General features: G+C 41.4%; 1 protein-coding gene across 1 annotated transcript in view; it reads right to left on the bottom strand.

The window, feature by feature from the left end:
* The window catches only part of gse1b (Gse1 coiled-coil protein b), a 165,309-nt gene extending 139,552 nt beyond the window's left edge, over positions 1-25,757 (bottom strand). The window contains exon 1 of the mRNA XM_030160375.1: positions 23,180-25,757. Within this exon, the coding sequence (XP_030016235.1) occupies positions 23,180-25,720 (2,541 nt within the window). The 5' untranslated portion in view covers positions 25,721-25,757. The remainder of the gene's footprint in view (positions 1-23,179) is intronic.
* Positions 25,758-25,982: the final 225 nt, after the last annotated feature.

Here is a 25,982-nt window from a genome sequence, read left to right as displayed (position 1 = left end):
TGTGCGTGTGTGTATAAGAGTGCATGTGTATAAACAAAACGCAGATCCCTGGTGGTGACTGCTCTGTTCTGCATCAGAGATCAGACAAAAACATACATCCACACAGCAAAACTGAGTCATAGTGGCACCTGGTGGAATGAAAAGAAAGTCATGAAGAGGATAAGATGTGAATCACTAGAGGGGACACACATAACTTTGCAAATGACACATCAGAAGCTGTGGTGTTAAACTGGGAAAGGAGGAGTCAGTCTGAGAAAAGTGAAGACATACGCAAAGCTGATGGGTGGAGGAGAATGAACAGAAACACACACATGCTGTGTGAAAAGCACAGATTTCGCACACTCACGCCAGACAGATGAAAAAGAAAGCAAGATGTCCAGCATAGCCAGAGGATGGAGAGGGAAGGGAATGAGTGAGAGAGTCCAGACTCCATCAGCAAACAGATGTTCAACACAATATATATGAGCAGAGATTTTGTCTTTGAACACATATTTGTTTGCGTGTGGAAAGAGGAGAGGAGAGGAGAGGAGAGGAGAGGAGAGGAGAGGAGAGGAGAGGAGAGGAGAGGAGAGGAGAGGAGAGGAGAGGAGAGGAGAGGAGAGGAGAGGAGAGGAGAGGAGAGGAGAGGAGAGGAGAGGAGAGGAGAGGAGAGGAGAGGAGAGGAGAGGAGAGGAGAGGAGAGGAGAGGAGAGGAGAGGACCTCTCCACCTGACCTTCTGAGCTTTCAGGAGGTCTGATCTGAGTTTAATGGTCTGGGGTCACAGGGGTCATCTTGGACTAGAGGATGCAGAGGTGAAAGAGCAAACCACAGATACATATAATCTCAACCTTTCTGAACTAAGAACACATTTCACATCAACATTTAAAGGTATCAGTTTTATCTGCTCACAGCACTTTTGTCATGAGCATAAATGCAAACTATTCACAAACAACATATTTCACTTCTTTTACATCAATAACATCAGTAAAATCTTTAATATTTCCTTATTGTGATGCCCTAGGTTAGAGAAAGATAACAGGGCTTGGTTTACTACAAGAAAAGTTTGTGGTGAAGTGATTAAAAAAAACAAAACAAAACAAAAAAACTAATATATTTTACTAATTCTAACCAAAGCTAACTTTCCTAAACCTAAAAACCTGCAGAGACCCATTGTCTGTAAGCAATGACTCCTATTTCTGCAATCCATCCCAACCAGCACTTACTGAAAAAGAACCAAGTCCTTCAATGACAGTGACAACAGTTTTTTCATTCTAGCAACTGGGTTGATGGTAAAAGGAGACAACTGGTGATTCACATTAGAGCGGAAAGTTAAATCGGCAAGAGAAAAACTACTGTGGGCACTTCACCTCCATCTGCAGCAGCTTACAGGTACTTACAGGTGTTAAGGCTGGTAATGATAGTATTGTTTCCAGACCAGTGAGCGACAGTCCACCTAGGCCTTTGCTGGAGGAATGAGCAACACAGCGCTTTCACAATGAATACACAACATAATTGAAAAAATGTTTTTTTTTTTTTTTGTTTTTTTTTGCTGAGAAAAGAGCAAGGGGATGAAGGGCCAAAATTAGCACCAGGTCCATCCTTCCAGTTTCTTCAAAGTGAGTACAGTGCACAAGCTTCAAGTGATCACAGTGCACCCATTTTAAAATCTGGTTCTTATACAATAAAAGTTAAAGTTTCTCTGTTCCTACCGACTACTCCTCCTCTCTTGTAAGGAATTGTACATACCATAAAAACACCCTCTCCAAACAGACAATAAAGACTAGCCAGCAGCCCCAGGACGCGGCACCATTCACACTTTAAAATAACCAGCAAAGAGCTATTTAAACAGGGCCAGGTTACAGCCCCTCATAAAACAAATGCACACAGGAATAATTGTATCAACACTGCAACCTGGCAGAAAAAAACCTTCTCCATGGGGGGTACAGGGGACGCTATGCCGGAGAGTGGAGGTAGTGTTGTGGGGTCGGGTGTGGAAAGGGTGGGAGGGAAAAGGAAAAAGGGGGGAGGAAGAAAAACAGGTCCCACTGAGCTACCGTGCAGGCGCCAGTAAAGACAGCAAGGGTGGAAGAGAGGGGAGAAGAGGGGAGAAGGGGGGAGAAGGGGGAGAAAGACCCTGGTGAAACTCTCAACAGATGCGTGAAGCCCTTGTCAGCATTCCTGCTAGGTAACGCAAGGTCAGGAGCAAGCAGGAAGACAATATGAGGACTATTTGGGCTCCCTGAGCGCCAGATGTGTTTTAATAAGACGGCTGCCCTCCTAGCTAATAAGGTCAGCCTCTGGCTCCAGCCAGACGAGCAAACAAGTAGACTCTTGGCAGGAATTCAGCTCCAGCTTGGCACAGCCTCCCTCCCCGCTTCCTGCCTCACTCTCTGTCTCTCTCTGTCTCTCTCTCTCACTCCCTCACTCTCTCACAAGCTCAGGGAAATCAAGGGAGGCCAACTCTTTCTCCCTCTTTCTGTGTGTGTGTGTGTGTGTGTGTGTATGACTCACTCTGTCTCATACACCCGCCTTTTATTAGACACTTCCCTTTTTTCTGAACGGGGAGAGGGAGAACCACTGCCTAAAAGCTGGAGCCTTTGAGAACATCTGTGCTTGGATCGTGCACCAACACGCACACACCCACACACACACACATGCAAGCGCTTACACTAGCTTACGCACACACTTTGTACAGTTCCCCCGCAGCGCAGTTCACACCATTGACTACCTTTTACAACTGGATGCAAATAAAACTATTCTGCTAATGCTAATAGATAAGTAATGAAAAACTAAATTTAGTCATAATAATAAACACTGGACCAATAAATTCATTTTCTCCTGAGGCAAAAATAAAGAACTGCAGCAGTGCCAGAAAAGGTTGGCTTACTCTGCACTGAAATGGAGACAGAGGAGGTGAAGAATGAGGAGGAAGAAGATTTAGAGTTAAGAATGAGACCGAAGAATGGAGAAACAAAGAGAAGAGAAAGATGGAGAGATCAAGAGTGAAAAGGAGAAAGAGCCTTGGCAACTCTGAACAGGGTTCAGGATGTTTGTAAGCGGTTGCCAGTTGCTCATGGAGTATGAAAAAGTATCAAGGTTTGAGCAGCTATAATCTTTAGCACTGTCTGTTAATACTGCTGAGAAAAAAAACAGAAATGAATTGCAACCACTGAAATCTGAGGATGGACTTAGCAGAGCCATAACTAATGGAGAAAAGATCTAAGTGAATAAAGTGACAATTCATGTAAAAATCCGGATGAGCCTATGAATGTTTTTTCTATTCTTTTATTATATGCTCATTAAAGCAAAATGCCCCCCCACACACACACGCACACACGCACGCACACACGCACACACGCACACACACACACACACACACACACACACACAGACATACAAACACACACACCATATTCCTGACTCTGAGGGAAAGTTGACGTCATCCTCTGCCTCACACAAAATCGCCCATCAAAGACTGACCCTCTCCTAATGGTGTCTGCAGTTCTCAAATATTTACCTCAGGGTTGAGCCACGTAATACCACACACAGGAACTTTGCTCTACCGTTGTACACAAATCTCACCTACATCTCCAATGTCAGTCTCACACACACACACACACACACACACGCACGCACATGCACACACACACACACACACACAAGCACATGCACACACACACACACACATATTAAACACTCTTCACAGAAAATACTGTCATTCCACTTTAACTGGATCACTATACCAAACCACCTCCAAGTTATTTTATCAGTGCTGATTGACAAATATAGATCATATGACTAAATATCATGGTGTCCTGTACTTTCACGAAATACGCTCTCATGATACACTGGTACTGAAAATGTGGCATTTCTTTTCTAAACAGATACACACTGTGTTAAATTTGCTTTCTCTAAACATCCTTAAAATGATAATAACCCTGTGTTGCATGCATTCACTCACCATGACACAGTAATTATATAATTGGACCTTGGTTTTAAAACTATTTTTGCCATTTTTGGTTCTATTTTCCACCTGACATGAAACAGAACCTTTACTGCATGCAGCTCTTGTTATTCCTGAGCTCAATATTGTGATAATATGATAAAAGTTACCTTCTGATTTCTAACCCCACACAGTGTATGAGTCATGTGTGTTTATTGAACATAAGGTTGGACGGTACACCATCATCCATCACTGGGGTAGAAAAGGTTTCCTTTTCCAGAGGTTAGACTTTCCTGTTTTAATGCTAGCAGACAGCGAATATTTGGCTAGGTGTAATTTGAGACGACCTCAGCACAGTGTGTTAGAGGTTAGGAGGTCAGCAGGCCTTATCATTCAGCAGCAGGCCTCTGTTTCAGCTCCACGCCGACTCACACTGCATGCTGACAGTCTCACACACACATACATGTGCACTCAAATGTGTCTGTGTTCCCACACTTGCAGCAGGTCCACAGGTTGATGTATAGCAGCTTGTAAAGCAGAGCTGTCATTCAGTTTTAACAGCCTATCACAGAGATCCAACAGCCATGCATGTACGGCTAAAGCCACTGACCAGCTCAGCAACACTCCATAAAAGCAGTTGAATATCCACACGGACTGCAAACCCAAGCAAAGGAAAACAACAAAGAATGAGAGCTTTGATCTATACTGACAGATATGAACACTCAAGATGCTCCACTCCTCAAAACAATCACACGTTTGTTTGCTCCAACACAAAAGCTTTCACTATCTGCCTCTTTCTCAAAATCACAAGCGTACACACACTCTGAACAAATTTGACACCTGTGGAGTTGTGTAGAGTGGGAGCCGATCCAAGGCCTACTATCAGTCCAAGACTGAAGACACATGTTCCTTATTGAGTGGAAGTCAAACAGCGTCTGATCACTCCTCAGCCAGCGTCAGTCTGTCTGAGGCTCTGGTTTGTATAAATTACTGTGCTTACCGCTTTCCGCAGGCAAACCAACAGGTGGACAACACGGCTCACAAAAGCCCCATCTGGCCTGGACCATGTACACAGTATTAATATATATACAACAGACAGTTATGACATGAATAATAACAAAACACATTTTTTGTATCATTGTGTTGATCATTGCTTCAATTCTGGAGTGAATTGGAGATCAAAGTTAATACAAGGTTCATTTTAGTTCAGCTAAAAAAAATGTTTCTGCAAAACAGTACAATGTAATGGACTCATAAATAAATACAACATCTAGTAAATAAGCTATAATACAACAAATCAACAAGGCATATCAACTATTAAGCTATACCAATGCAACACTGCATAATTAAAAACAACAAATTAACAAAAAGGATTAAAAATGTATATTGCCTTCTATCCCAAACAATGAAGACTGTCTCCTGGATTAGACTGATGGAACACAGCTTTATTTATTTATTCTTAACCATATTCTCCTCCTTTTTGTCAGTTAATGCCACTGCTTAGTTTAACTGCTACAATACTCATAAAACTTTAAAAACTCTTCTCAATTAAAAGTAATGCATTGATTAGTCTGTGGATATATGTTTTGCCAAGTCTTGTTAGTTTTTAACATCAAACACGCTGACTGAATTTGTTGCTTTAAATTATTTTTTATTTTCATATGAAGTTAATAAGTCTATGGTTTGTTGGTTAGAAAAAACAAGTATTGATAATAAGTCACCATGGGTTATTTTGTCAACAAATTGAAGTTGGTACACATGTTCAAAGTGGATGAAAATGTACATAACGGCCATATGCTAACACATATGAGCATACGACTAAAATAAAAGGAAGCACACTTCAGTTATTACATCTAAGAGATGACCATCTGTGTCAGCTGACTGTGTAACCTTGACATATAAATATTCATTAGTGGGCTGCTAAGCTACCTGACCTGTGACCCTCACACTTCCTCTTCTCTAAGGGTATCAAGGAGCAGAGCGGCAGTCAGATATGAAGCCTAATAAAGAATTCTCTCTCTATTTTTTCACACGTCTGTTCTCTTTTGTCCTCTATGTTTGATGCGTAGCTTATCTGCATCTGAAGTGATTTTCAAAAGCACATTCATGCAGCAGCAGAGAGGGTATATGGCACAGAAAGGTCCACCCCTACATCACAGGAATAATATGTGTTGATTGTGGAAGCAGTCTCGATTAATGAACTGAGCAGCTTTTTGTTGCTGTAGAAACCAGCTCAAAGGTGGTAAATATAGTTGTTTTGTCTCCACAAATTTATGATAGCTCACCAAAATAAAAAGAACTCTACCTAGTACCATCATGATGAGCCACATAATTTTCTTTTCCATCCATGAGGTTTATGAGCAGTCCAAAAATTAACATCACATTAGAAACAGTATATGTGAAGATTATTCGACATATCACAGCCAGGGTTTAAAATTGTAACTTCTTTCTTCCCGCATCTCTATAGTATTATCATGTTCTGTTAAAAAGCCTGGGTTAGTAAATTTCCTGATGTCTGAGCACCAACATATACACAGAATATATTCATCCTAAATTGCAAGTAAGATAATCATTGCTTTGTAAAAATCTGATACCATGGGGAGCAACAACAGGACATTCTTGTCCTAAAACTTCTACAGATTTAGGACACACAAGAGAAAACATTTATCTGTACATGTCTGCATGTTTTTACCCCAGCGCACAGTTCAGAAAGCACCAAAGGCAGTAAGAATGACTTATGTTAGTTTACAGGAAATAAGGATCACTGCCAAAGGACAATAGCCCTGACAGCCTCAACAATTAGTCATCTATACACACACACAAGGATAGCCAGCCCTCAAGTGCTCCATAGATTATGTGCGGGCTTTGTTCCTGGACGGCTGGAGCTCATGACGGAGACCTTTCTGATTTTTTTCCCCATAGACCTATCAACACTTCTCTGAGAAGATCAGGGGGATGAAAGCCCAAGTAATATAGGAGATAATCAGGCTCAGAAACAAGATTTAGTCCCATACAGACACAAAAGGTCAAATACAATAAAACATGCAGATAGATAGATGTAGATATAGATACATGCCTCAGTTATTTCACAAAGTAACTTAAAAGAATACATAATTTTGATATGTTTCCTGTTTCATCAGAAATATACAGAATACATCCACATAAAGTGGCTCAAGCTGTATGAAAAGAAACATAAAGTCCTTATAATGTATGTAGTTTTACAGCATCCATACAACAGCTTTCCAAACACAGCATATTTTAGAAGATACTAGATAGCACATACTTGCCACGACTAAGTGACACCTCAGATGTCTCAGTACTGATAAATATCAGCATTGCTACTACTCTGGATGAAAGTAGTAAAGTTAAGTCACTTTATTATCCCCATGAGGAAACTCTATGTCTGCATTTTACCCATCCTAATACACACACAGTCCCCACCATCAACATCAGCATTCAGCATCAGCATATAGCACACATTAGGACAGTGAGCTGCCATCGAAGGCATCCAGTGACCAACTCCAGATCTTCATTAGCTGCGTATGCGTGCCTGTTTTTAATGGCTGGGGAAACCTACACAGCAAACTCAACACAGAAAGGCTTCAATGTGACTGATCAAATCTGTAATCTTCTAAACCGTTTCCCTAACGCACTGCCCTTTGTTGCTGAATTATTGGTAACAACAATATGTGAACGAAAGAGATACTAAAAAGTAAGGCATGACCTAAAGTGATAAGACAGGACTTGAGGACTTGTTATGCAAACAAAAACCAAGAACTTGCTTTAAAGTGAGAAAAGAAAAGACAATGTACAGACAGCAAACTCTAACTGCAGCTATTATTCATACACGTGCAATTTCCGAGTACCATGAATGTGTTATTAAGAATGTAAACTAGAGATTCCTTATCTTTTTCTGGAGTGAGAGGCTAAGTGTTGTTCATATGGTTGTGTTCAGAAGGCCCGTACCAGAATGGACACCTCCGCAGTCTGTAATGCCCCCTCCTGAGATGTGAGATCATGTCTGCACCAGGGACGTTGCCAGCGGGACAGAGTAGCATGCACAAACCAATGTGTGTGCATGTGATAGTGCATATGTATATAAGCATGTGTGTGAAGCAGATGGGAGGAAAGAGAGAAATTAGAGAGGGGTAAAAGGAGAGTAGCGACAGAAAGTCTGCAAGAGCATGTGCGTGTCTGTGTGTGTGTTGGACTGAGGGGGCTGTGAGGGGTTAGGGGAGGCAGAGAGGAGGAGGGGAGTAGTGTGGTTAGGCATCCAGAGTCAGTGAACATTTTTCTGGCAAGCCCTCTCTGTGCTCCTGGCTGCTTGCCCGGCTCTGAAGCAAACTTAAACAAACTCCTGTTGCAGCCATCTGCTGGGCCCGCGGGATAAATCACAGCACTGCTTCGCTCTGTACTGCTCAGCCGCACCACTATCAGGTTACTGTGTTAGCGGCCTCATACACACACATACACACATGCTCATTCTTAGGCATGCAGACACACATTAGAGTCTCTCTCTCATACACACACACACACACACACACACACACACACACACACACACCAAGCTACGCGTCAGCCTGGAGCCAGGTCCTGCCATGGGGCTCACACCACCAGGAGAGGCCAGCAACATGTGGCCCCACTAATACCACAGGGAGAGATGAAGAGGAGTGGGGAGGAGGGGGTGAAAATAGGGGGAAAGGGGGGAAAGGGGGGAAAGGGGGGGATGAGAGGTGGGGAAAGTAAGAGGAGCACTGAAGTGATGGGGAACATAAGAGAGAAGAGAAATGGACAGAAGACAGAGCTGGGAAAAGAAGAAAGAGAAAGGAGGTAGAGAGAGAAGAAGACCCCTGACACCTAACTTGAGCCAAGTGTTATTTTTACAGCCCCCTGTAGAGAAGAAGAAGAGCATAAAAACATCTTGAACCCACTGTCTCTGTGGACTTCAATAACAACTTCAGAATTTTATTTATACTGGGGCTCTCTTCAAGAAGGGAAAAACAGGATTTTAAGAACTTGTACCTTTTATCAGTTCTACAGTTAAGTTACCTTTGACTCATATTCAACACCATGTGTCAGAGGCTTTATTAAGATACAGGCTCTCTTTATTAGCATAGGCTCTAGTCTCCTCAACTCTGCCAAATGTTGATACAATATGTTACTGTAGTATCCTGTTAGCAACAGTACAGCTTACCCCTAGGTGTTGGAGAACATTTGTGACAGGTTCATTCTAGGCTAGTGGCTTACCACTCTGGCTGCTTCACTGTGGCCTTGAGGCTGTACTCTGCACATTAACTGTGACTAGCACACCAGTTCACATTGCACACAACACTTGACAATGTGGGAAATGCCACTGACCAAGTTGGCAGGTTGGATGTTAGAATAATACAAGTCTCATAGCCTTGGATCAGATTGAGGTATGTTTTAAGTAACCTGCAAGTAAAATTAGCAGCAGCAGAAAGTCACATGAAGTCTATACTGGTAACAGTTCAACAGTGCGAATGGCATACTTAAAAAGGAAAGCAGGCAAAAAGAAACAAATAAGTAATGACTGGCCTTGGGGAAGTATCTGTGGTATCTATCTGTCACACAGATGGAGAAATTGTACCCATTTATTTCTGACTCATAGCATGGTCATTTCAGTGTGGGAGACTTTCACCCATGGAAACAATTCACAAAGTCCTAGCTACTCCAGACACTGCAAATTATTTAGTTCTTACTAAGATTTTTTAAAAAAAATTGATTGAGAAGTGTTAGATAATTTATCTTGTTTTAAGAGTTAATTTCTTATTTTAAGTGCTCATACATCTGTAGATATGCTTATTTCTAGATTTAACCATCTTAATTCAACAAATCTTGTCAAGTGATATTATCTTGCTGCATGGACAGATATTTCACTTGTTTTGAGAACCTTTTTCCTCAGATTTGGTGTTTTTATCATGTTTTTGGACACCTCTTTTTTGCAGTGTGGTAATGGATTAGCCAGTAAGATATTTATATTTTGGTTTACACTTCCTAGAAAAAAGTTCTGAGTCCTTCTGCCAGACTTAACTTTACTTAACGCTGAGTTACCAACCAACATGAGGAGCACATCTGTTACTAAGGTTAAGGCACTGAGGCTGCCAGGGGTCAAATGTTAATCAATAGCATAACAAGTACATAGAGGCAGCTTCTCAATCAGGTCCAAACAAGAAACTATGTAACAGCAGGTCATAAGTGCCCTCCTTGTGTGGTCAAAACAAACTGACAAGTGCAGATTGAACTGTAATAAGAAAGGTAATATATCACATATTTGTGTGTGTGTGTGTGTGTGTGTGTGTGTGTGTGTGTGTGTGCGTGTGTGTGTGTGTATACTTTAACTGTTTTAGTAGTACAATCCACCGTATACAATAACTAGTGAATTTACTTTTCGATATACATTGGGACCTATTTGAAATTATAAAAGTCTAACATTTAAGCCCTACTTTTGTGCAATCAGAGATATTTGCCAACATCTTTTGAAAGAAAATGAAAGTTTTTTAACCCATAAAGACCCTGTGCTACTTTTGTAGCAGTTCCCAAATTTTTTTTTTTTTTCCTCTAGATTTACCCCTTCTGAAGTGATTTATCACTATTTATTGTAATATTATCCTCTCTGTTTTGCATTGTTTCAGTGAAAATCATGTGTTTTCCTATATTGTATTTACTGATCATGTAGATGTTCATAAAAGATCAGATTGAAGTTGAGGGTTATTATATCAGAAACAGAGGAAACTTTTTTTTTTCAAAGGGACTTTTCAACAAACTCTATTATAAACTGGACAGAAAAAAAGCATGTCCATCCACTGTCATTGATCCAACTCCATGGGTTTTACTGTTGAATCAATGATCTAGAAGATGACAATGTTTTTATATTCACTATGGAACCTCAATACAAACTGTATTTTACGCCAATTATTTACATGGATTGATAGGATTAGTGGATCAACAGGTATTAGACAGTTTAGATCAGTAGAAGACTTTGGACGCCGTTGGATGTTTGGGTCTTTAAGGGTTAAAATTCTGTATGACCCCAATGTTATGGTACTATTCTTATACATGTAGTATATCCACAGTACACAATGCCTAATACTAAATAAGTTGGGGCTACTGTATAGTCTGTGAAGTGCATTCTTCCAAAAGTATCACAGCCTCTAACTTCATAAGAGGCTCAGTCCAAAACTCTCTCCCTCCCAGCTGTCCTAGAGCTGGCAGGACAAGCTGAGTATGTGAGAGACCAGGTGGCTGGACGACATTTGGGGGGAGAGGAATGGTCAGGGCCAGGACTTACGGATGCTTATGGGAGGTGGGTGTAATCCAAGGAGGGAATGTTGTCTTCAGCCAAAATAAGCTCCCAGAAGATCAGTAATGCTAATCACTGTCTTTTCTCTGGTTGGCTGTCAAAAAGAGCGTGGAACCATCTAGCGGGTGGTTGGTCGGAGCCAGTGGCTGTCTGTGTGCCGCCTGTAGGGCAACAGGGAGTATAGTATATTTAGTTCACTACGGAGGTCTATTTTGGCCACAGCTGACTTCTCCAGTTGTCCTGACACAGAGGTGACAGGGAGTCTTCCCTCTCTCTCTTTACATTTCTTTAGATCTTTAGAGGAGAAAAAGGAGGATGGAAGAGCAAAGTGAAACCAAACGGAAAATGGAAAGGAAGAATCAAGTAACAGATAATCATGTTCAGGGCAAGACTAATGACTATCACTTAATTGCACTGAAAATATCCAGTCAGCCAAGAACATAAGTTACATGTTAAATGTCTGGCGAGGAAGTAGGTCTACTTTTAGCCACTGTGCTGCCACATACTCCAGCTGTGTCCAGGTGCAGAACCACACACTCACACCCACACATAGACACGCATACACAGCTGTGGCACAATCCAGCTGCATTTGCCAGCATGAGAACAAACACCTGCTAATGCTCCCCACCACCTGGCAGACACACATGTGCACAAGAACACACATTCACAGACATTTACAGCTGTTCTGTACATGGATGGTGACCAGAGATTAAGAACTATGTGTGTCTTTAAGTGCAAGTCTGCGAATGTATTCATTTATACATGACTGTGTGTTGGAGAACAGTTGGTTGAGAAAGCTGAGCTGTAGTTATGTTACACGCTGTCCTCTGTAATTACCACAGTGAAACCTGGTTTAGTACAGTAAAACCCAGACTGTAGGACAGGACAACACTTCAAAATTTTACAGCATCACTACTCTCTTACATTAGTATCTGGTTGCATCTTGCTAAACATACTACACACACGTCTTACTGAACCAGGTGATCAAAAAAACAAAAAAAACAGGCAGAAGTAGAAGTAGAAGTAGTAGAAACAATCTCAACAAATGCAACATCTCAATACTCTTATAGTCTTATGCAGGGGAGTTTGACCTTGACAAACATTATTACACTGACAATTTTACAAATAACAGTTACTATTCTCTTGAACGGCAAAATCCATTTGTTTTTCCTCCAGGCTACAATTATTGTAATGTGAGTTTCAACATAAATTTTGGAATTTTGTTTAAGGTTGTATTGGGTTGGTTGATATTTAATATTTGACAAAAACTAGCAAAAATCTCAATTAAAAAAAAAAAACTCGGGTTAAACAGTCATGCATATTTTACAGTTAGTCCACAGGCTAGTTCTTTAGCTAGTGGAAAAGTATTTACTATTTCTGGTGTGGCTCTGTGTTTTCCTGGTTGTCCCTAAATACAAGGTGTAGAGATGAAGAGGAAATGCAAAAGGAGAAATAGTCAGGAGAAGTGCATAATGAGGAGTGATTAAATCCACACCATATCCATTTGGCAAAGCTCAGGAAAAGATGAGAAAGAGGTGAGACATGAAAACAGATGAAAACTGTGGAAAAAATAAAAAAACTCAAAATAATGATGAGACGCGACTCAGCACTTATCTTCTGTGCACAAAGCCCATTCAGGACTTTGACAACAAGCCACATCATACAAACACTTACTGACTGTACTCCCATTCACATGACTCGGAGCATGGCTAAACAGTTCACACATAATTTACTAGACTGTATCCCCAACCTGGCCCATTGCCCTCACACATTTCTGTGCCAAATGCTGTAGGTGCCCACAAAAACACTTTAGAAAACCCTTCACATCTAGGTCCATAGAGGGATTTTGGAAGATACTGTCCTCTGTTTTCCCTTTCCACCTGGCTGACTCTACTGTATTAGGGCATTAGCTAGTTGTATTATTGATATAAAATCCTTTCAATGATTTTAATCCTATTTTAATTATCTCCTGATACTATGGAGAATATTGTGCATATAAATGATCCTGATATTTTGTCTTAACTCTTTATAGGGCACTCACTGAAATACTCTGAAATTCAAAATTTTAATCTCATAGACATTGTCATCTACCACCTCTTGCCTTAAAACATCTGAGCAGCACTTGCTAAAAAGCAAACATGTAATAAAACAACTGTTATAAGGTCATAAACTGAAAAAAATCACTCATATTCACTGTTTACAGCTTCAAAATGTCCATAAAACCTCTCTGAATCACTGTATAATGTTGTAAAACCCAACATGCTTCTGGACCTCACTGAGACACGGGACTGGCCCCATATTTAATATTTGAGGAAATGACCAAAAATAGTCACTTACCCAATAAAGGGTTAATCGTCTTTGCACAGTACTAATAATATCAGAAAATGAGGTTATCTGTCAGATTTCTCAAAATGTTTTTGCCAATGACATTATATATTTTGGCTAAATTTATGATAAATTAAAGTGTTCTCATTATACCAACCAAAGCCCCATGCTGTCTGACTGCACAGTCAAACAGGTGTTTTCAGGTATTTTTGATTCCATCTTCAATAAAAAAGATGAAAAGGTATTTTTGGATGTTGCACCATGCGCCCTGTAGGTTCATAAACATACACTGCAGGTTTTCCCATCATATTAGGTATAACATAACTGACAATAGATGTCAATTAAAGCAGAGTATATTCACAGTCCAACAAGGAGGTCTAATCATTATGAATGAAATGATCCAATACACTTCTACTGCTACCTGATCTGAGAGACTACACTAGAATATGATGAGGAAGTGGAGAGCTCTCCCTTAGTGATCTGACACCAGAATAATGTGGTGCTAATGACGAATCAAAATAATTCAGTTGGCAGCGGCATCATTTCAGCTAGTTCACACATAGTGAATCTTCCTTAGTTATAAAGAACAAAGATTAAGAAGTGAATCATTGTTTTAGTTAGCCAATATAAAAGGCCTTAGCTAACCCTGCTCCCAGGTGTTGGACACACATCAATATCCACTTTCTGCTCGACTCAAAAGGTCAGTACAGGTCTTCATCTTTCTGCCGCAAACTAAACTGCAACTAGACTGCCAAGAGTTTCACATCGTCAGGCCCCAAAACTCAAAGTTCCTTCTCAACCCCCACGTTTCCCCAAAGACATCAACAGTAGGGGCTCCAGGAAACAGAAGGCAGAAACCTTCAGAGTGCAATGTATTGATTGCACCAATGACAGTATTTACTCCCATAACAACATACAACGCAGGGAAACTTTTAACCCTGCTTTACTCAGTCATCTCCCTCTTTTTCTTCTCTGTAGGGAATTTTGCCATTTAAGTGCATGTTACTACACTTGGCACATTTTCACCCACTTGGGCTGCTAACCAATTAAAACATTCAGCAGGGGGAAATCCTATGCCTTCTGGGTTAGCAGTTGAGCAAATATTAACAAAGATAACAAATGAATTACATTGTGAGCTCCAATGTCTAAGGGAGTTTCCCACCTGAACTGTCATTCAAATTAATTTTCCCCTGATTGTATGTCTTTGTACGTCGGTCACACCTGCAGTGAACTACATGAAAATACAGATTTTATCCATGTCAGATTTAACCAGCCTCTGTGAGTGCCAAATACAGCAAGCGTGTTACAACTAAACATTTAAATGCTGGTCATATTGGAGGTTTCTAACAAATTTCAATCGACTAAGATGAATAATGTTAATATATCCACAACCTGGGGGTGTTTTCATAGTGAATAATAGCTGTATCAGACCAATGGTGAGGCAAACATGACTAAAAGCTAAGCTACAAGGATGACTAAATGTTGAAATCTAACAAAGCCGTTCAGTAGACTCACTGACTCACTGAAATATTGCTTGCAGGATATAGGTTTTTATCACAAAAATACTGTATCTGATAATCACACAAATATGCACTGTGATGTTAGTAAGAACTTACATCAGACACGCATACTGTAGCTACACAACACAGACCTTTAAGTATATTAGATGTAGTGAGAATAAAAAAATAAAATATACCTCCAGCCCGATACAGGGTTACTACACATGTGAAATTTCACAATTCCATACTTTTTCCAGACCCTAATTTCCAGATGTCTTGGTAAAAAAAATTCCAACCAGCCAACCAGTCTTTATATTTGGGATTTATGAGCCAGTCATCAGAGAATTTACATCTACCCATTATGAGTTCTGCCAAAGATCATACAAGGCATGTTGAATAGCTCGCTCACGAACAGTATGTGGACATCACCTGTCTGTCAAAGTAGCAGTGAAACTTGACAACACCTCGGCGGGCCTTAAAATGATTTGGAGGAGGATAAGAGCAGAGGGCTGGGCTTTCAACTTGTCAATCTGCCCACATGTCTTCTGGGATGCGTAGCCTTCTGTATGTGCTCTCACACAAACATTTTACCTGCACTAGCAAGCATCTTAAAAAAAACAGATCAATCCATTTATTTTTTGTAGATATTCATAATTTTATATTTTAGAAAATAGAACAGTGGTAACAGTCTTGGAAACATGAATATTTTTCCATACATTTGTTTCCATTTTCCATACTTTTCCAGACTTGGAAATTCATAAAAAAATCTAATTCCATACTTTTCCATACTTTCCATACTTGCGTAGGAACCCTGCCAATACCTTTAAAATACTGACAGCATACTTTACAATGCAAAATATCCAAACTATTAGCCTTTGTATTATAAAAAGAAAGAATAAAAAAACACTGCATGATTTTCATCTGTTTCAGGATCTAATCTTTCCATTCAGATATGGGCAAGAATGCAGCACTGAGGGATGCTAGCGGGAAGAGAGCGATTAAAGCTTAAAGTGCTAAATCAAAACCCACCTCCAGCAGCTTTGAAATTAAGCCCCTCAAATACCAGAGGATTCCCTGTTAAACGCAACGCTGTCTGTCTGACTCCACTGCTGGAAAGAGGAAAGAGGCACAGCTGCAGACTTTTTGGATACACGCAATATGAATGGTTTTGGCTCAACATAAACATACACTCAAAGCATAGGACAGCTCACGCCATATTTTAAGACCTCACATGCCTTAAATTAACACAGGTTTAATGCAATCTCCTTTCTGGGTAAGGGAAGTGATGTGGCCAACATTCTGTAATATGTCCATCTATGATGAATTGATGAAAATGGGACGTTCTCTTCTGTTTTCCTCTGGCTGCAATTTAAATCCCATTAACCCCCTCACCTTCTCTGGGCTTCCCACTCGTCTTTTCTTCCCTTGTTTTTACTCCAATAACTCACTGAGAATAATTTTTTTCTCTCCCTTTTCAACTCCACATCCTGATTTGATGTGCAATGTTGCCCTAACTTCACTATGCTATAAATCTTCCATGGCGACACTGTAAGGAAGCCGACATGTTTTTCCTGTGACAGCAAATAACTCTTCATAGGTCAGGATATGGACCATGTAGTAAGAACACAGTCAGTCTTTTACATCAATCATCCCATATATGACAAAACACAAAAAGTGACAAAAGTGATATTGAGAGCAAAAACTTAATCAGTGGGCATGTGCTTCACAGAAAGGTACTAGATTTATAGTTTTCAAATTTAGTTTTTTATTCCAGTTTTGTTTCATGTGATCATAAGTAGTTTTAGCTTCATTTTAAGGAGCTGACGACTTTAATGTTAGCTTTTTTATTTAGTTACAGTTGAGGAGAGCCTTAGTCTATATGCTGATAAAGCTTGGATGAAACAATGCATTCGATCAATATGATTTATAAAAGGCTCATATTGTGCAGAGTCAATATATTCTTGTACACTATCACCTTAAACCAGCTGATTTTACAAGCAATTCTTCTTCTATTGTAATTGATGCATTGTTTGTTATAGTTTTTATTTCTGTTTTATTCAACTTTGTTTTTATATGCTATATCATTACACATATTGCACATTTCTCAGCTATTTTTGTTTTTTGTTCGAATTTTTTGTGCTAACATCTTATTTACAATATACAATATACAATATACATCTAATACAAAGGTCCCATATTGTAAAAGCCACGATGAAGCTGATTTTCCTACTATTCTAATTCTATTTTAATTGTTGCACTGTTATTATTTCTGTTTCATGCAACGTTTTTGTTTGTAATATCATAAACAACTGTATTTTTCTCATCTAGTTCGGGCTTTTGTGCTAATTTTTGTTAACTAGAATAACCCTGGAGTCTATGTGAAAGATCTGCTGACCAGCCTCCATGTGTCAGCTGGTGGTCTATACTTACACACCTGTCAAAGGTCATGTTCAACATACTAATTAAACACATGGCAACAGGACGGAGAACATGAGAACCGCCCATCACTTACACTTGTGTTCTCCCATTGCTGCTACAGTTTTGGTCTTCAATACATCTCAAAATATGTTTAAAAAATATTCTGACTTTAACCCCTTGGACTCCAGACTTGCACTAAAAGTAAACATTGTTGAAATGGCATTGAATTATAGATTTCTCCATTTAATTTGAGTCACTGATTTTACACAGTGCAGATGTTTATACAATAACAATGCTTCTTATATATATGTATATAAAAATGAATTAACTCATACTCGTATTCCGCTTATACGGGTCTGGGTCACGGGGGCAGCTGCCTCAGCAGAGGAGCCCACACAGCCCTCTCCCCAGCCACTTCCACCAGCTCTTCTGGGGGAGTCCCGAGGTGTTCCCAGGCCAGCCGAGAGATATAATCCCTCCAGCGTGTCCTGGGTCAGCCCCAAGGTCTCCTCCCAGTTGGACATGCCCAAAACACTTTCCCAGGGAGGCATTCAGGAGGCATCCCCACTAGATGCCCGAACCAAAGGGTGTAGGTTTGATTCTGACATTGGTGGGGACACAAAAGGGCTCCAAGGCAGCACTCCTGAAAGTTGATGTTTTTTTGCATTTGTGATCATAATTTCACGTCATGTAGAGCTGATCAAACAAGCAAACAATCATAGTTAGTCAGTTCTAGCTATTTTGGCACCCTAGGCAAGATATGAATTTGGTGCCCCCCACTAAAAAACACACACATGCACACAAACACAAACACACACATACATATGGGGGGGGCATGAAGAGGAGATACATGAAGCATGAGAGGAGATGCACAAAGCAGCCCGCAGTAAACCACAGAGAAACATATATAAACCACATAAAAACATATATCAAACAGCCAACTAGCAGTAAACCATATAGAAACATAAATAAATCAGATAGAAACATTTATAAACCAGCCAACCAGCAGTAAACCATGTAGAAACATATATAAACCACAGAGAAACATATATAAAACAGGCAACTATCAGTAATCCATATAGAAATATAAATAAATCAGACAGAAACATATATAAACCACATAGAAACATATATAAACCAGATAGAAACATATATAATCCAGTTCAGCAGCAGTAAACCACACACCTTAGCAGATATCTCACATCTTAACCATCTACCGTTTCATTATTAGCCAGCTTTGCTTCATTACCATTCAGCTAGCTGTTGCTAGTAACAACAAACGTTTTTTAGCATTATAAAAGGTTACATTCCTCTATAATTGGATTATTTTTTCTACCTCCTCTTTCTTCTGCTTCTAAACTGTGCAGCTAAGGCTTTGGAAGGCCTTTCCATGGTGATAAACTCTCCATCCTTTACCTGGATGTTTAGTTCCTCACTTGTCTGTCTGTCATTCAGCTCTGTTCTGTCTGTCACACACACAGTGAGCACCGGTCTGGGAGAGCTCACCTCAAAAATCACGGGGGGTTGTTGTTTGGGTTTTTTTTCCTCTCATTTCTTTATTTTTTAAGACAATTAATGAGAAATTATCATGTTATCAGTTATCAGCCTATGCCATGAACTGGCCCTGCACGCACGGACACATATAGGCACGCGCATCCAGGCAAACAGACACATGTCCAACTATAAATGTAAATGACACCTTTGATATTCAAATCCGTCTAGCTGACGTGACCCATGCAGAACAAATGCACACATGTTGACAACTTACGCTAAGCGGTTGGAGATAGGAACTGCCTCCTGTCCGGTCCAACTTTTTTTTTCCTGTCCAACTAGTGGTTAACTGTAGCTTTTACAAATAGTTGGAGTAACAGCGGGGACGGCCAATCACATATATGATAGCAAAACCGCAGAGCCAATCGGAGTGTGATAATTAGGTTAGAGGCGGGACTTCTAGCAGAGACCGACTATTAACCCTTTGTGTGCCATAATCATTGACTAAACACTACGGACAGCGGTTGTATTGGTAGAGACAACACAGTAGTGGCTGGATATTGGTAGGGACGTGTCCCTGGCGTCCCTACGCAATTCTACACCCCTGCCTGAACCACCTCAACTGGCTCCTCTCGACATGGAGGAGCAGCAGCTCTACTCTGAGTCCCTCTATCTATCTATCTATCTATCTATCTATCTATCTATCTATCTATCTATCTATCTATCTATACATACGGCTGAGCCCGGCCACCCTGCGGAGGACACCAATTTCGGCCGCTGGTACTCACAACCTCCTTCTTTCGGTTATTACCCAGAGCTTATGACCATAGGTGAGGGTCAGAATGAAGATCAACCAGTAAATCAAAAGCTTTGCCTTTCGGCTTAGCTCCCTCTTACCACAACAGACCCGTTTAGAACACTATTAATTAATATATAAATAAATTAGAATCCAAATTAAACATGACTCCTTAAATCTTAACTGACAACCTGGACTACAGAAACATGGTCTTATGGGGGGGGTCTACGAACATGCTTAGAAGGGTCACCAGTGATCCAATAGATGTCCAGGGGTTAAAATCTACAAATCCATCTAGCATTTACAAACACTGTAAAAACTCTAGAATAGAATAGAATAGAATAGAATAGAATAGAATAGAATAGAATAGAATAGAATAGAATAGAATACTGTATGTGGGTGTATGTTTATCTTTGCACAGTGCCCTCCACCAGGCATATGAGCTAAGGAGAACCAGATGGGTACTCTCTCCTGACAGCCCAATCCCTAGTGATGACAGACCCTCTCAGGCATATAGCATGACACAGGAGGACAAAGCACCTGTTCCCCACAGCCCTCTCATATCTCCCCTTACCCACATACTCCCCACCCCCCACCCACGCCCCCATCCCAAACACACACACACTCTTACTCTGGCACTTTAACAGCCATGAGGTCACAGGCTCACTCAGCCCAAAACTGGCTGTGTCACTTGCAACTCTCCCTGGCCAAAATGGCCATCCAACACCCACTCCACCCCAACACCCCTGTCATCCAACCCACCCATCCCATGATGGCCCTGCCTTGTCAGTGCAGTAAATAGTTACACTCCATAATTACACCATAGTTACACTTTACTCTCTATCAGGAGTATCTTCTCACTCATGGTTACTTTAAGCTCATCTGAGACTGAGGCGTGAGTAAATTCTCTGTCAAATAACAAAGACTGAGGTTGAACACCAAAACAGTTCTATACCTCTAACGCCATCCTCTTTATAAACAGCAGAGCAAGGTTTAGCTGATCAGTCCCAGACAGCTGGTGTGAGTGAAAAGGCATTCACAGATGTTCTTGGAGATTCACTGTCTGTCAGAGCTACATTTAGTTTTTTTTTTTTTTTTTACATACTTTATACATAATTTAACAGTGTGTCTGTATTTGTGTTTGCAAGCGTGCACACTCCATCAAAGGTGATGGCACTAACGTCAAAGTTGGTGTGTATGGTGCATAGTGGGAAGAAAGCATTTTATAGTTATTTACCCCAGCTTCAGTCTCAGCTCTCATGCATCAATGCCTCTGCTAGTGAATGACATCTGCAATGCCACAAGGACAATGAAACAACTGCTTTTTTCCTTTTATGATCATTTTGCAGAAAATTCTAAGCAGCAGTGAACTCCCCTTTGAATTATCTTAAGAAAGATTTCTCTGAATCTTTCATACTGCATCCACACTCCACGTGGTAAAAACAATAGGAATACAAAAATGGAGATTAAAGGAAAAAATCCAACATGACTGTTTTGCCACTGCATTGGCTGTTTGCACTAGAGAGATTTCTACTGGTCCAACTGACCGTCTTAATGCTCCTTGGGTATCCATTAACACATCACAGTCCTCATTTGCTCTCAAATGGTTCTGCATATCATCCTAGAGGCTTCAGCTTGTGTCCGCTTGATCATCTGGTAAAGTGTTGTACTACTATCAACAAGGGGAAAGGGGTTTACTGTGTGTTGCTGGGGGAAGAGATGGAAATAGACAAAACAAAAAAAGTAAGAAAAAGGGGAAAAGAAAGCAGCAGATGACAGAATCATCTGTGTAGATGTGCTGTTCCCTGAGCCAGCCCATCTGGACCACCTATGTAAGCATCCTCACTCATCAAACTCACTTATTTCAACATTAACATGCAACCTTCTGTCATGAACTATTTACTATAACAAAGCATAACACACAGCTATCGTAATGAGGCAAATGCATCTGACATCCTTTGCTACTCTGTTTAGAGGAGAACATATTGTTTCATTATGGTGTTAATAGCTATAACTGATCAATTATTTCACAAATTCACACAAATTCATCAACATTTTTGATTCAACTGTACTGACAAATAAATCAATTTCTGACCAAATGTAAAAATCACAGCAATGTTAATCTGGTTAAACTACATCTTCATTAGATTTTCTGTAACTGTATAGCTGAGGAAAACAGGCCTTTATATCACTTATAATGCTATTTTACAAAAGGGTAAACATTTCTTTTTCTGTACATACACCATGATGTGTCATTACATAAAAATGCAGTGTAAACTAACTGAACTGTCTTTCTTCAAAAAAAGGTCCTCAGCCCGCTGTAATCAAAACAAACTGCTCAACGCCGGGTGAGACATACTCAGTCATACTCACTCAAATAAACAACGCTCCCACACACACACACACACACACACACACACACACACACACACACACACACACATGCAGCAAAGAACAGGCTGGCTTTGGCCTTTCAGATACTTATGGTTTTCTTTTATTGTTTATAGAAGTGACTTTTGATTAACACATTTATCTCATCATTGCTTTCCAAGTGTACAAGTCTCTGCCTCCCTCCCTCCCTCCCTAGCAAGGCTTTCACTCTCCAGCCACATATGCAAACATTTTTACAAGAGTTTATCTCATCTTTATAATTAAGTAGTAGTTCTGTACCGTATAGTAAATAGGTGGAGGTAAGTTTCTCATAGTCATGACATAATGGCCTCTGAGGTAATTCCTATTATTATGAGCTATCCAAAGTCATTTTGCATAACTGTGTTTATCATCTCCATTCACCGGTAGTAAAACAGCTGGATGAAGATAAGATTGCTGCTTCCACATCACTTTCCACAGCTTTGATGCTTCACTGCTTCCTCTTTTTCTCAAAGTGCTTAATTTCTAGTACATTCTGTTATCATCCGTAATTTATTTATATATATTAGCTATCATTTATGTTATTTTGTAGTTTATAAAGCCAAAACTAAATGTTCATTCATGTGTTTCAGTTGTGATAAATGGGTCATATTTCTTATCAAGGGTATGTCTGTGTATTATTAATCATTTTCCTAGTTAAATAAAGGTCAATAAATAATAATATTGTGTTATACAGTACTATTGCAATGGCTTAAAATGAACAAAAACTGACAATTCAGTCCTCAGTCACAAAAAGGCATTGCACCATGTTTTTGTTTTTCCTTTGTCATGTGCAATTCAGAGGTTATACCAGGACATATACAGCCTGCACTGCACTGTGGAAATACAACATGAGTACAGAGATGAGAAAAAACAGTTATTTTAACCAAGCTCATGATTAAATTCAGTGAAATGTGAAACTAGACAAAAGAAGAGAAACCTTTCAGTTGTACTTTCAGCTGTTTCATGTCATTTCGGTACTTTGCTCTGGTCTTACCTTGTGTCTAGACTGTGGAGTGCTCGGTTCTGGTTCTTTCCTCTCACTGCTTGAGGCTCCGTGTCCAGCCCTATCCTTGTCCTGCTGAATGCTCTGTCCCACCTGCACCATAGCCTTACATTCCACACACGAGCCAATAACAAGCTTCTTCCCATCATCCACCAGGAGCATGCGTGTGCTGCGGGGTGCATATAGAAACACGGGTAGTCTGGCCACAGTAACACCACACAGTCTACCTTGCCTGCGCTGCTCCTGCCTGCAAAAGAAACACACAAAGTCCTCACAGCTGTACTGCCTGGCCCAAGGGGAGCTGGGCGGCTGGGATGTACCACTGGGTAAACTGGAGAGAGAATGAGTGGAGACACCCAGGCCCTTGCTCTCATGTTGAGCCCACTGAGCATGCAGGTCATGGTAGCAGAGGGCACAGGTCGACACCAGGCCTGTGGAGTCCACCGGCTTTGCACATGGGGCAGGAGGGTGCACTGTGAGGAAGGGGAAGAAGGGCTCCCTCTCTCCACAGCGCCCAGGTGGATTGACATGCAGCTGGTACTCTCGTCCTGCGCACAGCTCGGCTCCACACAGGTAACACACTGACACTGAGCTGCCAGAGTGTGAGGTCACACCTGTCTGGGAGTGGGAAGGTCCAGGTCCCTCTATAGCCACCGCAGCATGATACCTGGTCAAAAAGGAGCTGACAGAGGTAATAAGATCTTCACTGAGGGTCAGTCTATATGCACCCCAGATCTCCTCCAGGATTAGATGGCATGGGGGGCAGCAGTGCACGCGCCCGTTCCTCACACCCTGGGCATTAGGCGGACAAGGGAGCATGCTGATGAAGGGAAAATACATCGCACCACGAGATTTGCTCACACCAGCCTGTGTGTATGCCACTCTCATATCCCCACCACATTCCTGACCACAGAGGAAACAGGCTTCATGGGAGGCCTTGGGTTCAGGTGTGCAGTCCATAGGCTCTGGTGATTTTCCTTCCTGGGGAGTAATGTGGGGAGGATGGAAAGAGCTGGTGGACTGGTTCAGAGGAACAACATAGAGGCGCTGCAGGACAGGCACATCAGCCAGCTGGAAGCTCCGCCACTGCTGCATCAGCGAGGTGTGACAGCTGCCACACACCAGGGTGGTACCTGCTGGACTGATGGGTACTGCACCCTGGGGAGGGGAGTGAAGCCACAGGAAGGGAAAGAACGGCTCACCTTGGGCTCGCTCCTGCTTCTGAACACTTACTTGAAAATGAGCATCAGGTCTAAGTCCAGTGCCACAGATATAACACACATACTCCGCTGGACAGGAATCCAAAGTTTGGTGTGTCTGGGCATACTTTCTTGATGACACATCTTTGGCAGGTCTGAGGTGAGTTGTTGGGGTTGCTTTGCTTTCATACCTGTCCCTGTCATCATCACTTGTAATGTTAATCTCATCATTATCATCATCATCATCAGAGTTGTCAGAGATGTTTTTCCTTTGGGCACCCATGTTACATTTATTGGTGACAGCAGCGGTGCCAACATTTGATAGCGCAGCATTGGAGTGATCTTTGCCTCTTCCTCGGAACAGCAGGGAGGGATGCCTGGATGAAGGACAGCTGCTGTCGGCATAACGCTGGATCTGACGAGGCTCCACATGTCTGACATTCCCCTCCTCCAGCCATCGCCTGTTGCGCATAATGACCCCGTTGTCTTGCACAGGTGCGTCAGAGAGTGGACTGTCGTGGTATCGCTGAGGGAATCTCTCCTGGGATTTTGCCAGAGATTCAGATGATTGACAGGCATTATTCATAATTTTAGCACCCCGCCTCCCCGGCAGCACACTCTCCGCTTTTGGAGATCCCTGCGCCCCATAAACACCCATGGGGTAACGGATCGCCCGCTGCGAATCGGGGCTGTTTTTAACACTGATGACATTGTTTTTTCTGTTGCTGTCTCTTGGTGATTTGCCAGATGCCCTCAGACACTTGTCTTTGCCAGCTCGTTCGACTAAATCCATCTCTTGGTCTGATATGTTTTCGTTTTCAGAGAAGGATGAGAAATCAGACTCTGCGCCCCCTTCGTAATTCTGGCTGCCGACACTGATTCTCCTCTCCATATCATAAGACATGTTCCATTCCTGTGGGACCCGCCGAGAGTCACATTGATACGGACGTTTTAACCAGTACATGCGCTTTTCAATGGGCGTCCTGCTCCGCTCGAATGAGTTCCACTGCTCCGTCAGAAAGCAGTGGCACACGGCGCACACCAGCGCATGTCCATCCGGGCTCACTTCACACGCACCCGGGGCTGGCTCCTGATTCTGGAGGAACGGGAAAAAGGGAACCCTCTCTTTCTGATATGTCACTTGTAACCCTAATTCCTTCCCTGGTGTTACTCCGCTCCCACATATGAAACAGTGAACAAGTCCCCCTAATCCATTGCGATCAGTCCTGGAAGTGTTACCGGCTAATGGGCTGTCCTCACAGGGCATAGCTGCAGCCATGAGTCGGTGTTTCCGAGATAAGGGTGCCAGTTCCTTGTCACGGGGGGAGTTCATTGTTTTTAGACAGCCAAGGCTCGGCTACATGGCATATATTCAGCTGTTAAGTCATTCTTGTATAGTCTACTTCTCTTCAGGTCAGGGAATCATGCATTGAGCTGTAGTCAAAGTTCCTCACTGGGTGATTAGGCGATAGGCAATTGAACCGACATGCAGCGAAGGCAACAAACCGTTAAGTGTTATCTCTCAAGTACACAGAAGAAAACATGACTAAAAACATCCATGGTTCTTGCAATGTGAAGGCTGTAGTCCGTTTGTG

Source organism: Sphaeramia orbicularis, chromosome 3 (genome assembly GCF_902148855.1).
Source record: "Sphaeramia orbicularis chromosome 3, fSphaOr1.1, whole genome shotgun sequence".
Classification (NCBI taxonomy): domain Eukaryota; kingdom Metazoa; phylum Chordata; class Actinopteri; order Kurtiformes; family Apogonidae; genus Sphaeramia; species Sphaeramia orbicularis.
The sequence above is the reverse complement of the archived record's forward strand: the minus strand, read 5'-3'. Positions and strand labels throughout refer to the sequence as shown.